The 12,720-nt window shown below is 49.0% G+C and overlaps 1 protein-coding gene across 1 annotated transcript in view; it reads right to left on the bottom strand.

Annotated features, from left to right (window-relative positions):
- The window catches only part of EPHB1 (EPH receptor B1), a 348,433-nt gene that overhangs the window by 64,067 nt on the left and 271,646 nt on the right, over positions 1 to 12,720 (bottom strand). Inside the window, exons 7-9 of the mRNA XM_040965142.1 lie at positions 5,138 to 5,300; positions 1,387 to 1,495; positions 605 to 669 (exon numbers count right to left, since the gene is read on the bottom strand). Of these exons, the coding sequence (XP_040821076.1) occupies positions 605 to 669; positions 1,387 to 1,495; positions 5,138 to 5,300 (337 nt within the window). The remainder of the gene's footprint in view (positions 1 to 604; positions 670 to 1,386; positions 1,496 to 5,137; positions 5,301 to 12,720) is intronic.

Raw genomic sequence — 12,720 nt, forward strand, 5'->3', positions numbered from 1 at the left:
GACTTGATGTTACACAGAAGAGAGCTTTCAGGTATAAAAATATTTTATAATATGGATGCTTTCAAATAAAAAAACAAACAGAAAAGAGAAGCAGGATGACAGGAGAGAAACTTTTCAAGGCACCACTTAAAAGAACACCCTTGGGAGATAGCCCAGCACTTTGGCCTCTTGGGCTCTGCTATCTTTTTAATTCCCTACATTCATGTTCTAGGGCTTATCTGTGAATTTGGTTAACACATTCCCCAGCCACTCAACTGGATAAGATAAGGCAGAGGATGTTAATAGAGAACCCTCCATCTTCTCTCCCAGAGTTTGATTTCCGCATTCATTGACTTGCTAAACCCAATCTTTCCCCTGCCTTTGCTGCTGACCCATATGGGCTCATCATCTATGCAGAAGATAATCTACTCGTCAGGCATCCAACAAGTGCCCACAAAGGGCAGACAGAAGAGGGGGTGAGCGGCCTGGTCCCCAAGGGGACCTACAGAGAGAGAGGTGGCTGGTGGGGCCCTAGGGCTGGAGGGGCACTTGCCCCAGGGACCAACAGGCAAGACTGGAGGGAGTGCTCAGCAGTTGGCCAGGCAAAAGTGTACTTCCCACTTACCTCTGCCTGTGCTGTAATGCTGGAGTTTATCGCTGTACACTGCCTCTTTGCTGTATGCCCGTTTCCTGTGGATACAGAGGAGAGGAACTGTTTCAGTTGGGGGTGCACACACCACTCTGCTGCAGGGACTCCACTCAGCTCCAGACAAGGGGGAAACAACGGGCTCACCCTGGGTGGAAAGCTAAGCAGCCCTCTTGGACTCCTGTCCTTGCCAGAGTCCTAGAGGCAGCCAAGTCTGTCTGCCATAAGAGAAGGTCTCAGAGAAGCTCAGTAGGTCTGTGCGTGCCCAGTCAGAGGGCAGCGGCAGTGAGAACGCCTGCACATCAGCACATTAAAGATGCATGGGGCCTCCAGGCTGGCCTCATGCACGACTCTCAGCTCTTCTCCTGCACCTGGCCTGCCACTTGCCCAAGGCTCTCAGCACTCTTGGCAGAGGATGTGCACGGGAGGGGGGCTTCAGGGTTGGGGGTGCCCATGCTAGCAGGTCAAATGCAATTCTGTAACTGTCACTCTGAAAAGCCACTGTGTATGAGTGGGGCTAAAAGGCTTTGCTGAAATGAGATTTGAGGATGGATGCTCTTTGCTCACAGCCCTGCCTGGCTCCCTAGCAGAGAGAGGGCATTTAGGCTTCCTGTGGATTGAGATGGGGTGAGTGAGGGTGATGCTCTCTGAGAAGGGCCCTGTGCTTCCCAGTCTGCAGAGCCCAGCAAAGGCTGGTAGGGGAAAGAAGAGACCCGTGATTTCCTGGGCCCACACAGAGCAGGTGGAAGTAAAGGGCTTACCGGCTGCAGACTATGGAAATGGCCACCAACGACACGACGAACACGACCCCGGCCGCCGCAGAGCCAGCAATCAGGGGCAGCTGCTCCCTCAGCTCCGACTTGTAATCATCTAGGTGAGAAAGTGGTGTTAGACTCCTTCACACAGGACCTCTGCATGCTGCTGGTACCAGGGGCATGGTACCTAAGACAGGACACTCGCTGCATCCAGCTGGTGTTTGGTGTGTGGAACAACCAGGACATCATACACTCATGTACGTGTGTCTATGTGGAGTACAGTGCATACACTCTGGAGTTAGAGGCCTGAGCACAACAGAGTGATCCTGAAATACAAATCAACAGGGCAACCCAAGACAGAATGCAGCAATGTAAGCCAGACAGTGGAAATATTGGGGAACACCTGGGAAGAAAGGGCTGCTGGCATTAGTACTGGAGCAGAGGCTTCCACCTCCATCCCCCGACTGTAGCTCCTCCGGTCTGCTGTGTAGGGAGAAGCCCAGTGGAGGGGGAGCAGAAAGCACAGCTGAGACATCCAGGTGCTGTGTGGGGTGAAGAGACGCCTGCGAAGCGGCCCACATCTTCAGCTCCTGCTCAGCTAGAAACTGGCCAAGGTCTGTGCTGAACACTGTAGCCATGCTCGACTCTGCAGAGGAGTGGGAGCCTGTGCGTGAACCCTGTTATGTCTGCATGTACACCCACTGAGCTTGGACAAATGATTGTCTCCCTGTCTCTCACACCCTCAATCTGTTGGGGAAAATTTTTTTTAATGTGGAGCACATTTCCCAGTGCCTGCCCTAGCACAGGTGCCCCAGGTACTAATATATTTCATCTGTGTGAGCTACCTGCCCCAGTTAGTCATCGCTATTGCTAAAGGTATTGTCATGCTTATTCTTTCACTGGGTTGAAAGGACCAGTAGCTGATGCTCAAGACTCAGGAATATGAGGATCAAGCTACTGAAGTTCCAGTAGAATCAGGGTCACCAGATAATAAATAAAATCTAAGACCAACAGCTAAACTCCAGATTTAAAAAAAAAATGAATAATGTTTTCAGTTTAAGTCTACAACAAATGCTGCTTGTGATGAATGACGCTAGAGTGTTATTTGTTGCTTATCTGAAACTCACACTAAACTGCTCACCCTGCTGGCAACCATGAAGGTTCTCTATGCCAGCGTCAGAATGACGCGAGCTGGAAGCCAAGCCTGGCTCCTCTCTGGCCACGTCTTGGATGTCCCAGTCAGAATCCCCAGGTAAAGAGCACGGTCTGTGTGTGTCGCACTTAGGGGAGTTCTTCTGTTCCAAGCCCTTGAGACCCATCTCTTAAGTACTTGGGTGGAGATATGACGAAAGGCCAAGGTGTTGGGCTTTGAGCCCTCACCCTCTGGAGAAATCTATGTTAAGACCAAGTGCAGAGCTTCCAGCGCCCTTGGTACATTGCTTGAAGAAATTGATTTGGTAAAAACAAAATTTGAGGAGCCATGGTGAGGTTCAGTAACTCTTCACAGAGCCAGGTACAATAGCCGAATGGCTAAATCCTCGCCTTGCATCTGTCAGGATCCCATGTGGGCACCAGTTCATACCCCAACTGCTCTACTTCCCATCCAGCTCCCTGCTTGTGGCCTGGGAAAGCAGCAGAGGATGGTCCAAAGCCTTGGGACCCTGTACCTGTGAGGGAGACCTGGAAGGAGCTCCTGGTTCCTTGCTTCAGATCAGCCCAGCTCAGGCTGTTGCAGTCACTTGGAAAGTGAACAGGTGGATGAAAGATCCTTCTCTCTGTATATCTGCCTTTCCAATAATAAAAATTTAAAAATCTTTTAAAAAAGCAATGTCTTCACAAATTAAAAGCCTCATAAAGCAAGTTTGTGAAGCCTGAATGCTTAGAAGAATACATCGGACAGCTCAAGCAAAGTCGCTGGGAGTAGACACATGAAAGTCATTCAACCGAAGTGCGGCCGTTATCCTGGATGGGGTCCCACGCGTTCTCCCCAGCCCAGCAATTCTAAGCTGGTCAACCTTTGGGTTCACCTCGGCCCTGCAGACGGCTCGACAGCTGGGATGAGTATAACCAGTACTGAAGGAGGAACCAGAGTCATTAAGATGAATCCTCCCAAATTTGGCCACGTACCAGAACTCTCTTACTCCTAGCATCTCTTGGGTCTGCAAAACTTAACTGCCAAATGTAAAAGGAATAGGCTTCCTGGGAGGAATTTGTTACTTCTTGATTTGTCTAGCAGAACTGCCAAGAGACCAGTGCTCAGAGCACTTTGAGTTTTGGGCTTTTAATCCTGTGTACCTCCTGATGCCAAAGTGCCTATAAATCTCGCTGGTAAGTGAGGTGCCGAGCAGGTGACAGAGTCCTTAGGAACGTGCAGACAGCTCGCATGCTGGCAGCATCGTTCATCTCAGTGAGCCGGCTCACCTTCTTACCCCATTTTCCCATCCTCAGAACTTGGGAGAAAATTCAGCTAAAACAAATACAAAATGAGGTACAACCCTGTGCTACAGGGTCCCCAACAGTTCATATGCAGACTGAACTGCCTTCTGGGAAGGGCACTTGCCCTTCAGCCCCAGGGCAGGGTCCTCCCACTGGGATGCCTGCCAAAGTTGATTTCTTTTTCCCCAGAAAATTAATGTTCTTATTTGTATAAGAAACACTCTGATATTTAAATATTTCCAATTAATCTAACTGCTTAACAATCCAATGCAAGTCAATATGAAATGTCCAAGGGTATTGAGCATACGGTCTAAGAATGTTAGCCTAAAATAACATTCTATGTAAGGTCCAACTAGCTCTTACTTAACTTCATAAAGGAATAATGAAAAGTGTGCTGTTTGGGAGATTTGGAATAGACTAGCATGTGAACAACTATTAGGGAACAGTTCAGAAAAGAGACTGTGCCAGGGGGTCTTAAAAGTCTCATGGAAAATACATGTTGTGAAAAAAAATTACGCATGAACTTAAAACCATTCAAAATAAACTTATTCTTTAATCCGCTTTCCCATGAACGTTTTTGAAATACCCTCTTATGGGGTGGGTGGGCAGACAGATAAATGAATATATTAACTGTGGTCAAAGGTATAAAGGGCAAGATACGGGAAAGAAAAATAGGATGCAGCCAAGCAGACCCACTCACAATACGAAGGCTTGACTATGGGGAAACGAGGTTTTCAGAACTAATGGGGAAAGCTGTTCTTAGAGGATGTGGGGAGAGAGACGTAACAGAGAGCTATTGAAGCTCCAAGGTAGAAGCAGCTTTGCCAACAGGGACAGTGTAGCTGCTTCCTCTGGGGTCACACATGATGCTTCCATGGGGATTCAGAGATCTTGGATTCAGGAAATTGTCATACCCCAGATGTCTCTCCCCATCCTTCCTGGAGACTCCAGCTCAGACAGTCAGGTCGCAAGCTCAGCCCCACTCCCCAGACCCTGTAGAGTGAAGCCAGCTGAGGGGGAAGCTGCCACAGGTATATGCCTTGATGCCAGATGGCACCATGGGACATGGGTGGCTCTCTGTGCAAGTCATCAGTGGTACACAGGTCCCTCCAAGGCAAACCCAACTGCATGTGGGGAGAGAAGCCCTGCCTGGGAATGAGCATGCTCTGAGGCCCTAGAGGAAGCAAACCTTGCTGAGGACATGAACCTGAAGCCAGCTGGAGGTTGACATTGTGACTGCAAATGGAGCTTCTTTGGGACTACTCCTGCTCTGATTCAACAGTTTGCCCTGAGCCCACCCCTCGCCCCACCCCCACCTTACCATCTGTCAGAGTCTGGAAACACATCTTGCCACTGAACTTGCCATAGCCAGCCACAGTGCGGGCGCGCACCTGGACCACGTACACCATGCCTGGCCGCAGACCATCAATCCGTGCTGTGTTGGTCTGGCTCCTGGCCATGGAGGAGTTGAACTCATTGTGTTCCTGAAACAGAGCAAGGGGTAGGGCGTCATCAGCTGGCTCCCGGAGGCTGCACCTCTAGCCAGCTAGTCCCTGGAGCACTCAGACCCCTGTTGATTTCTTGCCCCCTCCAAGCCTGCTAGAAGTTGTCACCAGTCCAGGCCCTCCCTCTGACTGCAGACAGCCTGTCCCGGGCCACAGGGTGGACTGAGGGAGTGTCTAAGTGCTTAGCACCTGCTATGGGGGTCCACAGTCATTTCTACCCATGTGCCTTTCCCCAGGAGTCAGAGGCCGAGTCACATAGCACATTCAGCTTTGCATACTCCTACCAAGTCTCCAACCTCAGCAGAAGGCAGCAAACACCACCCATCCCCTCCCTGCCTGCCTTTCTCTGTCTTGCTGAGTTGTCCTCTCTGAGGACCCTTCCAGGGTCTCCCTGGCCAACCCCAACCTCCACAGTGGCTGTTTGCCCTCTCTCCTTAAGCCCCTATGAGGGCAGGGTGTCCACCATGCTGAAGAGGTTGAAACCATTCTGAACTGTCTCCCACACCAGATTCTGCCTTCACCTTGGCCTGTGTCTGCCACTTCCCAGCATAAGGGAAGGTCATCCCCTTTTCCCTGTGTCCATAGTCTCTACACCTACCCAGAGGTCAGCTTGCCTGTTTGGTCTGTCACTCTCCAGCACCTTCCACCCTGTGCCTGAGTCCTGTTACCTGCATACCTGTCTTCTTAGGGGTGTCTTCCATCCTGGCTCTTCTGCCCACTGTGGGTGCCATTACAGGGCTGCTGCCTGAATAAGGCATTGGTGCCTGGACTTGTGAAGCCTCCCCTTTCTAATGCTCTTAACTCTCTCTTCCCCGTTGCCCCATGACAGACTGTGGTCCTAAACTATAAATGTATGAAGACTGAACTCCTGTGCCTGGGCTCCTACATGCATAATGATGTCACTTCCAACCTCTCACATCCCCCTAAAACCACATCTGATGCCCCTGCAGGACTACATCCTGGTCGCCAAGCCTTTGTTTGGGTCACATATCACTGGCTCTCCTTTATTGCCTACACTTTGCAGTATCTTTCTGGGCAGGCATCCCTCACCACTCCGGACCATGTATACTTCCACTGCTGTCCATCCAGTTAGCATCTCATCCTTAACACTTTAGACCTCAGCCTGATCTCCAATTGGCTCAACTTGAGCAGATCTTTCTACTGCATAGATCTAAGCTATCTCCCAACATGCAGGAACCAAGGTTTAGAGGTTGAGCTTGCTTTTGTCTGTACCATGAATCCTAGAGCAAAACAGATACCTTACTGCAAAGGAGGAGCTTGGGTTACTGGAAGGAAAAACCTCAAATACCCTGTGCAGACCTGGGTTACTATGGTGAGTTCTAGGCACCACAGCTCAACAGGGGACTTGAGCAAGGACAAAAGAAGACAACATAATGAAAACAAATCCCCACCGCCTTGATATCGGGGAAAGCCTACTTGCTAAGAGGCAAACGAAAACTGGAAAACTGGGAGGTGTGTCCACCCTCCCTTACTTGCTTGCCAGGCCAAGTAGTTATAAGTGAGTCACATTAGCATGTCTGGGTGCTGGTTACTTGAGTATAAGCTTATCCTCTCTCTCCCCTGGGGATGCAACATCTTGTAGAGTAAATCAGAAAATAAACAGAAGATGACAGCAGTGCTGGCTGAATGACTTGGCAGAGGACAGCTCAGTGGTCTCTGAGGCACAGCAGGCAATCACTGGGTCCAGACTTGAGAGGAGAGCTATGGGAGAGTTTCAGGGAAAGGAGGGGATTAGCCAAGCCCTGGAAGATGAAAGAAGTGAACCGCTTGGGTGCATGTGGAGAGGAAGAGCAGAAAGAAACACAAAAGCAAGACCCAGAGGAGGTTAGGAACCTGCCTGTAATTGAAATACTTGGAATGTGGGTGACATGTGGATGGCACTGAATATTTCTGAAGTGGATTGAGGGACCAGCTCAGACAGACAGTGCCAAGGTAGAAAGAGGCAAGAGCCAAGTTCACAGAAAGGACAGCCATGGTCCCTGGGAGAAACTGCCCATCCATCCTTTGATCTATTTCAGTGCAAAGGGAAGCTACCCACATCTTCAGCTCTCTCTGCGCCTACCCCCAACCCTACCCACCCCAGGCTCAATCAGGGATTCATCCACTAGGGAAAGGGCATCATCTAGGACACGAGCCATTAATATTCTGACACCATGAAGATCTGAAACTATGCAAATCACCACATCACTTTACAAATACAAATAAAATGCTATGGCTGCAACATCCAGATAGTAGCCGGAGCTCAGTTTCATTAGTCTGATGGAATCCTGTTCAGCTTGAAATGAGTGAAGCAATAACTGGGTTTTAACAGGGGAAAAATGTTTTGACATATTGGCATTTGGATTGCGAGGACCAAACATGAACCCATAATCACTTCATAGCCCCCATATTCTTGAAGAAGTTCAGTGATTAAAATCAGTCTTCATTCTTATTCCCCACACAGTCATTAATCAATTCCAGGCAAATGAACGCAAGTGATGAGCAGGGCTGCTGATGACCGATTCTCTAAGTGTCTGGGAGACAGAGGCTGCAGCTGTTGCGAGCAGAGAGCATGCCTCCCTCACTTCTGCATCTCCAGCACCCCAGTGCACAGTGTGGCGCATGCATTGCCCAGGTGCTCAGCAGCATGATGCCAAGTGATTGAATACATAGCACACTGTAGGCCAGTTACTTGAATCAATCAATTGAGCACAAGATATTGCGAAGGTCTGGAAGAATTTTTATGAGAACGTGATCCTAAAATCCAAAGGGTAGAAATTCCCAAGACCTCCCTCCAACCCGTCCTAGCCGAGACAGTTAGCAGGAAAGCAGCGAGCCCCAACCCTGTGCTTAATCATCATGACAGCCGAGTGTAGCTGTAGATGCTCCTCCCATGGTTTGCCTATAAGCGCTGACACCAGGAGTGAAAAGTGCTACAAGACAGTAAACAAGGGAGAATGATGAATGGAGGTGGATTGAAGTGAGGAAAGAGATGAGCATGGCAAGACTCTGGGAGTGTCATCGGCTCCGGGACACCTGAGCTCTCTATTAATGAGCTATTGGAGGAGGTGAGGGCCTCACTGATTCTGTTCATGGAGCTGCCAGTGAAACGTGCCTCCCACTGCCCCCTGCCCCACACACACAGAGGGCAATGGGAGCGACAGACCCAGGGCGTGCACAGTCCTGTGCCTGGGCCAGAGACCAGGCTGCCCAGGAAGTCAGCCACGCCCATCCACCTACACATGGTCTATCCCTGCTGTTTTCCCACAGAGACATCCGGGTCCTGCAAGCCTACTGGTTCTTTACAGAAAACACTGCCTGCCTCCTGCTTGGGATGAAAGGGCTGGGCCGTCCCTAGTGGAGAGGTCATGACACAGGATGGGGGTTGAAGAGTTTTGCTTCCTCGTGAGGAATTCAGGACATTCATGGAGATGAGTTTTATCTGTACTCAAAGATCAGAACTACAGGGCCGTATAGATGAAGTCTGCAGAAGCCTTCTGGTTACAAGTATTTGGATTTAATATTAACATATAGCTTCCTACTTCCAAATTCCACCATGCAATTTCTTACTGCCAGATTCCACACCAATACTAAGACCCTGAGCCTCATTGGTGATTGCACCCACTTCCAATGTTGCCCTGCAGTTTCTTCTAGTAAAAATATCATAATAAAACACCCAGAGTTCTGATTCTTTGACCTGTGTAGTCATGGGTAAGTCCTTTAACCTTTCTGTGACTTAGTTCTGTCATCTATAAATTGGTTATATCTGGTTTACAAGGATTTTTTCCACATTTAGGGACAGAGCCAATAAATCCGTATCTATCTGGCAGCTCAGAGGTACTCCATATATGACTTATTAGCTGTAGGGCTATTATTACAAAATGCCCCTTCATAGGCTAACATCTTCAGTCATGTTGGAAATGAACAAGCCTATGTAATAGATTGATCAAGCATTTTATAAGGGCAGGAAAGTTCCATGGTAATATGCCAGATGGCAACCAAGGCTATGGCAAAGAATCCTCCGTGTGCCCAAGGAAAGCATTTTCTCCTCTGGGAGTGGGGACGCCTCAGGCATCGAGCTGCTATGTCTACATAATTGCTAATAATTGGTGTAAATGATCAAGTAGAGAGTAGATGGCCAGCAATGGGAGAAGACACGCTTCCCTCATAGCGTAAGAAGTTGAGATTAGGTGTAGTCCTTCAAGGGAGGAGGTTGAAATGTCATGCAAAGGCATTGGAATCTGAGCTAGGGTGGGGAGCCAGGAGCCGGGGGGTGCAGCGGCATGAGCCCATGGCTGCAGTCCCAGGCCTGTCACAGAACCACTTCCCCATCCCAGCTGCCCATCAGAAGCGATGCCTCTGGGCAAATGCAGACAAGAGTGGGAGGAGGTGCAGGTGTCCACCACATCCTGCCCACCCCCCACACAGCCACCTGCTGCAGGTCATGGGGTCGGGGGGAGACTTGCTTCCCAGTTGTGAGATTGTAGCGAGTTTCAATGACACTAATATCTACCACATCAGAATGTGTGGGAGAAAGTAGTTGTGGTTTATAAAGCCCCTGGCACCCATCGGATGCAGATAAAGTGTTATTATTTTTCTGAGATGAACTGCTGTTTTCACAGGGCTGCCAATTCATTTGGTGGGAAGGGGAGCTGGTAGGCCCTGCCTCTGACGTCACACCCTCTGCTAGCTTCACACTTGATGGAACCATTGTGTCAAGTATGCTGATAAAATGAGACCGTGTGGCCAATTGGTCCAAGCAGACTTGCCCAAACACGTTGGAAAGTCAACGTTTACTTTATTAATCAATACAACATTTAGCACATAAGGGCCCCAGATTCAAAGTGAGTTACATAGGACAGATGCTTATGAATCTAGCTGGCTTAAATTACCCCAATTTGCTGAATTATCTGAATCAATTGTCTGTAAAAGCCCATATTCTCTAAACACCATCGAACACCGCAGAATCTACCACCATGCACACAAGTTGGGCTGTAATGGTGGCTGAAGGGCATGCCTCCACACAGACTAGATTGGTTTTCTGTCTGGACCTCCACTTTCAGGGAGGCAAATTGCTACCATTTTACAAATGTGAAAACCGGTGACCTCGAGTGGGTGAGTAATTTAACTACGGTTGCAGGACAATGAGATGCAGACAGCCGCAGAAACTAGACTCTGCTTTCCAGTAAAACCATGATGTAGGATCCAACTCAACCTCCACCATGCAGGGCTGTCAGTCTCCATCCTTGAACTATTCTTTCTGGTGATCTTTGGATAACTTATCCAAGTGCAAGGCTTTCCTGCCATCTGCCTAGAGGAATATGTTCTCTTGCCACGCAAATGTGCACACTGGGGTGCCTATTCCACGTGTCTCACAGGTATTTTGGACAGAGCAGAACTTCTGTTTTCCTTTCCATATATAGTGGACCCATTGTGACCCCACATGGCTTATACAAAACCTCCCATACTCCGAATCCAACATGTGGGAAATCTTGCTGGCTTAGCTTTTACCTTAAGTACCTGGAAATTAAGTAGGTTCCATCCAACATTGCTCTGGTTCTAGTCCAGTGAAAGACACCATCACCCTTAAAAGGTGGCCCTACCAGGTCTGTCTTCAATGGGGAGCAGCCCAAACAACCCTTTTAAAATGTAAGTCATATCTTATCCATTCTGTTCCTAAATCTGCCCTGTAGCTTACCTGCCTACTCGCCCGCTGCTTGTTCACTCCGGCATGCTGCTCTCTGGCTCCTGAAGTTACCACTCAGCATCTTGCCTTGAGACCTTGCTCCTTCTGCCTGCAGGTGAGTGCCTCGTCTCAAGGTCTTCACTCAGATCTCATCTGCTTCTATATTTACTTTAATATTTCATTCTGCAACCCACTTCTCTCCCAAATCCCAGTATTGTTCTCTCTTGTTCTTGATGCTGCCATTTCCTGCCATCCTGTATAGCTTCCTATTGTATTTCGCTCATTGCTTCTTGCTTGTCTCCCTGGGTAGTCATCACTGTTGGATCACTTACATATCTAAGGATAGCACTGACAATAGGAACTGTCAAACAATAATCACTCAATAAACACTCGCTGAGCAAACACACCTGAACAAATCTGATATTTTAACAAATACATGGACTAGGAGTCAGTGCTGTGGGGCAGCATGTTTACCGCCCGTCTGTGATGTCAGCATCGCATACCGAAGCTCAGGTCCAAGTCTCAGCTGCTCCCATTCAGATCCAACTCCCTTTCAATGCACCTAGGAAAGCAGTTGGAGATGGCCTGTGCACTAGGAACCCTGCTACCCATGGGGACACTCAGAGTTCCTGGCTCCTGGCTTTGGTCTGGCCAAGTTCTGATGATTTTAAAAGTGAAACAGCAGATGGACGATCTATGTGTGTGTGTGTGTGTGTGTGTGTGTGTGTGTGTGACTCTGCCTTTGCTTTTTAAAAAAAGATTTATTTATTTTTATTACAAAGTCAGATATACAGAGAGGAGGAGAGATAGAGAGGAAGATCTTTCATTCGATGATTCACTCCCCAAGTGAGCGCAATGGCTGGTACTATACCAGTCTGGAGACAGGAGCCAGGAACTTCTCCAGTCTCCCACACGGGTACAGGGTCCCAAAGCTTTGGGCTGTCCTCCACTGCTTTCCCAGGCCACAAGCAGGGAGCTGGATGGGAAATAGACCTGCCGGGATTAGAACCAGCACCCATATGGGATCCTGGCATGTTCAAGGTGAGGACTTTAGCCACTAGGCCATGCCGCCGGGCTCTGCCTTTGCTTTTTTAAAACAGAAAGAATCTCAACTTCTAGCAAGTAACAGTTGAGTTACTGTAAAAAGCCCTGCATTTGCAGGAACAGATGCAGTTCACCATGGCAGGCAGGAGGCAGATGGGCCAGGGACCAACTCCACAGGGCACTGCTTCCCTCTTCTTGGCAGTTAGGCCCTGCTGCAGCCCCCCAGCAGCCGCTGCTAAGGAGCAGCCAAAGAAGATAATACATAAATTTTTATCTCCATTAACTCTGAGCTCATCCTTTTAATCATCTGTTTACACAGTTAATCTCCACGAATCTATTATTTCAGTGGTACATGTGTATAACTTACAAATAAGCAAATCTATAGGGAGACAACATGATCAGAACCCTTTGAGGATCTCTGCTGTGGGAGCCCACGGACCCCTCTGAAGGCCTGAGGGACCACGGCGACTTGGCAGCAACTGCAGAAGTTCAGCAAACACTGGACTGGAAGAACAGAACTTCTGCCTGGCCTGGCCCAGGCCCCAGACCATTCCCCAGGGAGCCTCTGACATCTCTCACCAACCTCCCTTGCCCTCAGAACTCCCACCATACCCGCCTTTTTGTGCCCTCAACTGGCCCTGGGCTTTACAAAGCTGCAGAGAGACGTGG

The sequence above is a fragment of the Ochotona curzoniae genome, unplaced genomic scaffold, assembly GCF_017591425.1.
Source record: "Ochotona curzoniae isolate NIBS_2020 unplaced genomic scaffold, NIBS_Ocur_1.0 contig_1302, whole genome shotgun sequence".
Classification (NCBI taxonomy): Eukaryota; Metazoa; Chordata; class Mammalia; order Lagomorpha; family Ochotonidae; genus Ochotona; species Ochotona curzoniae.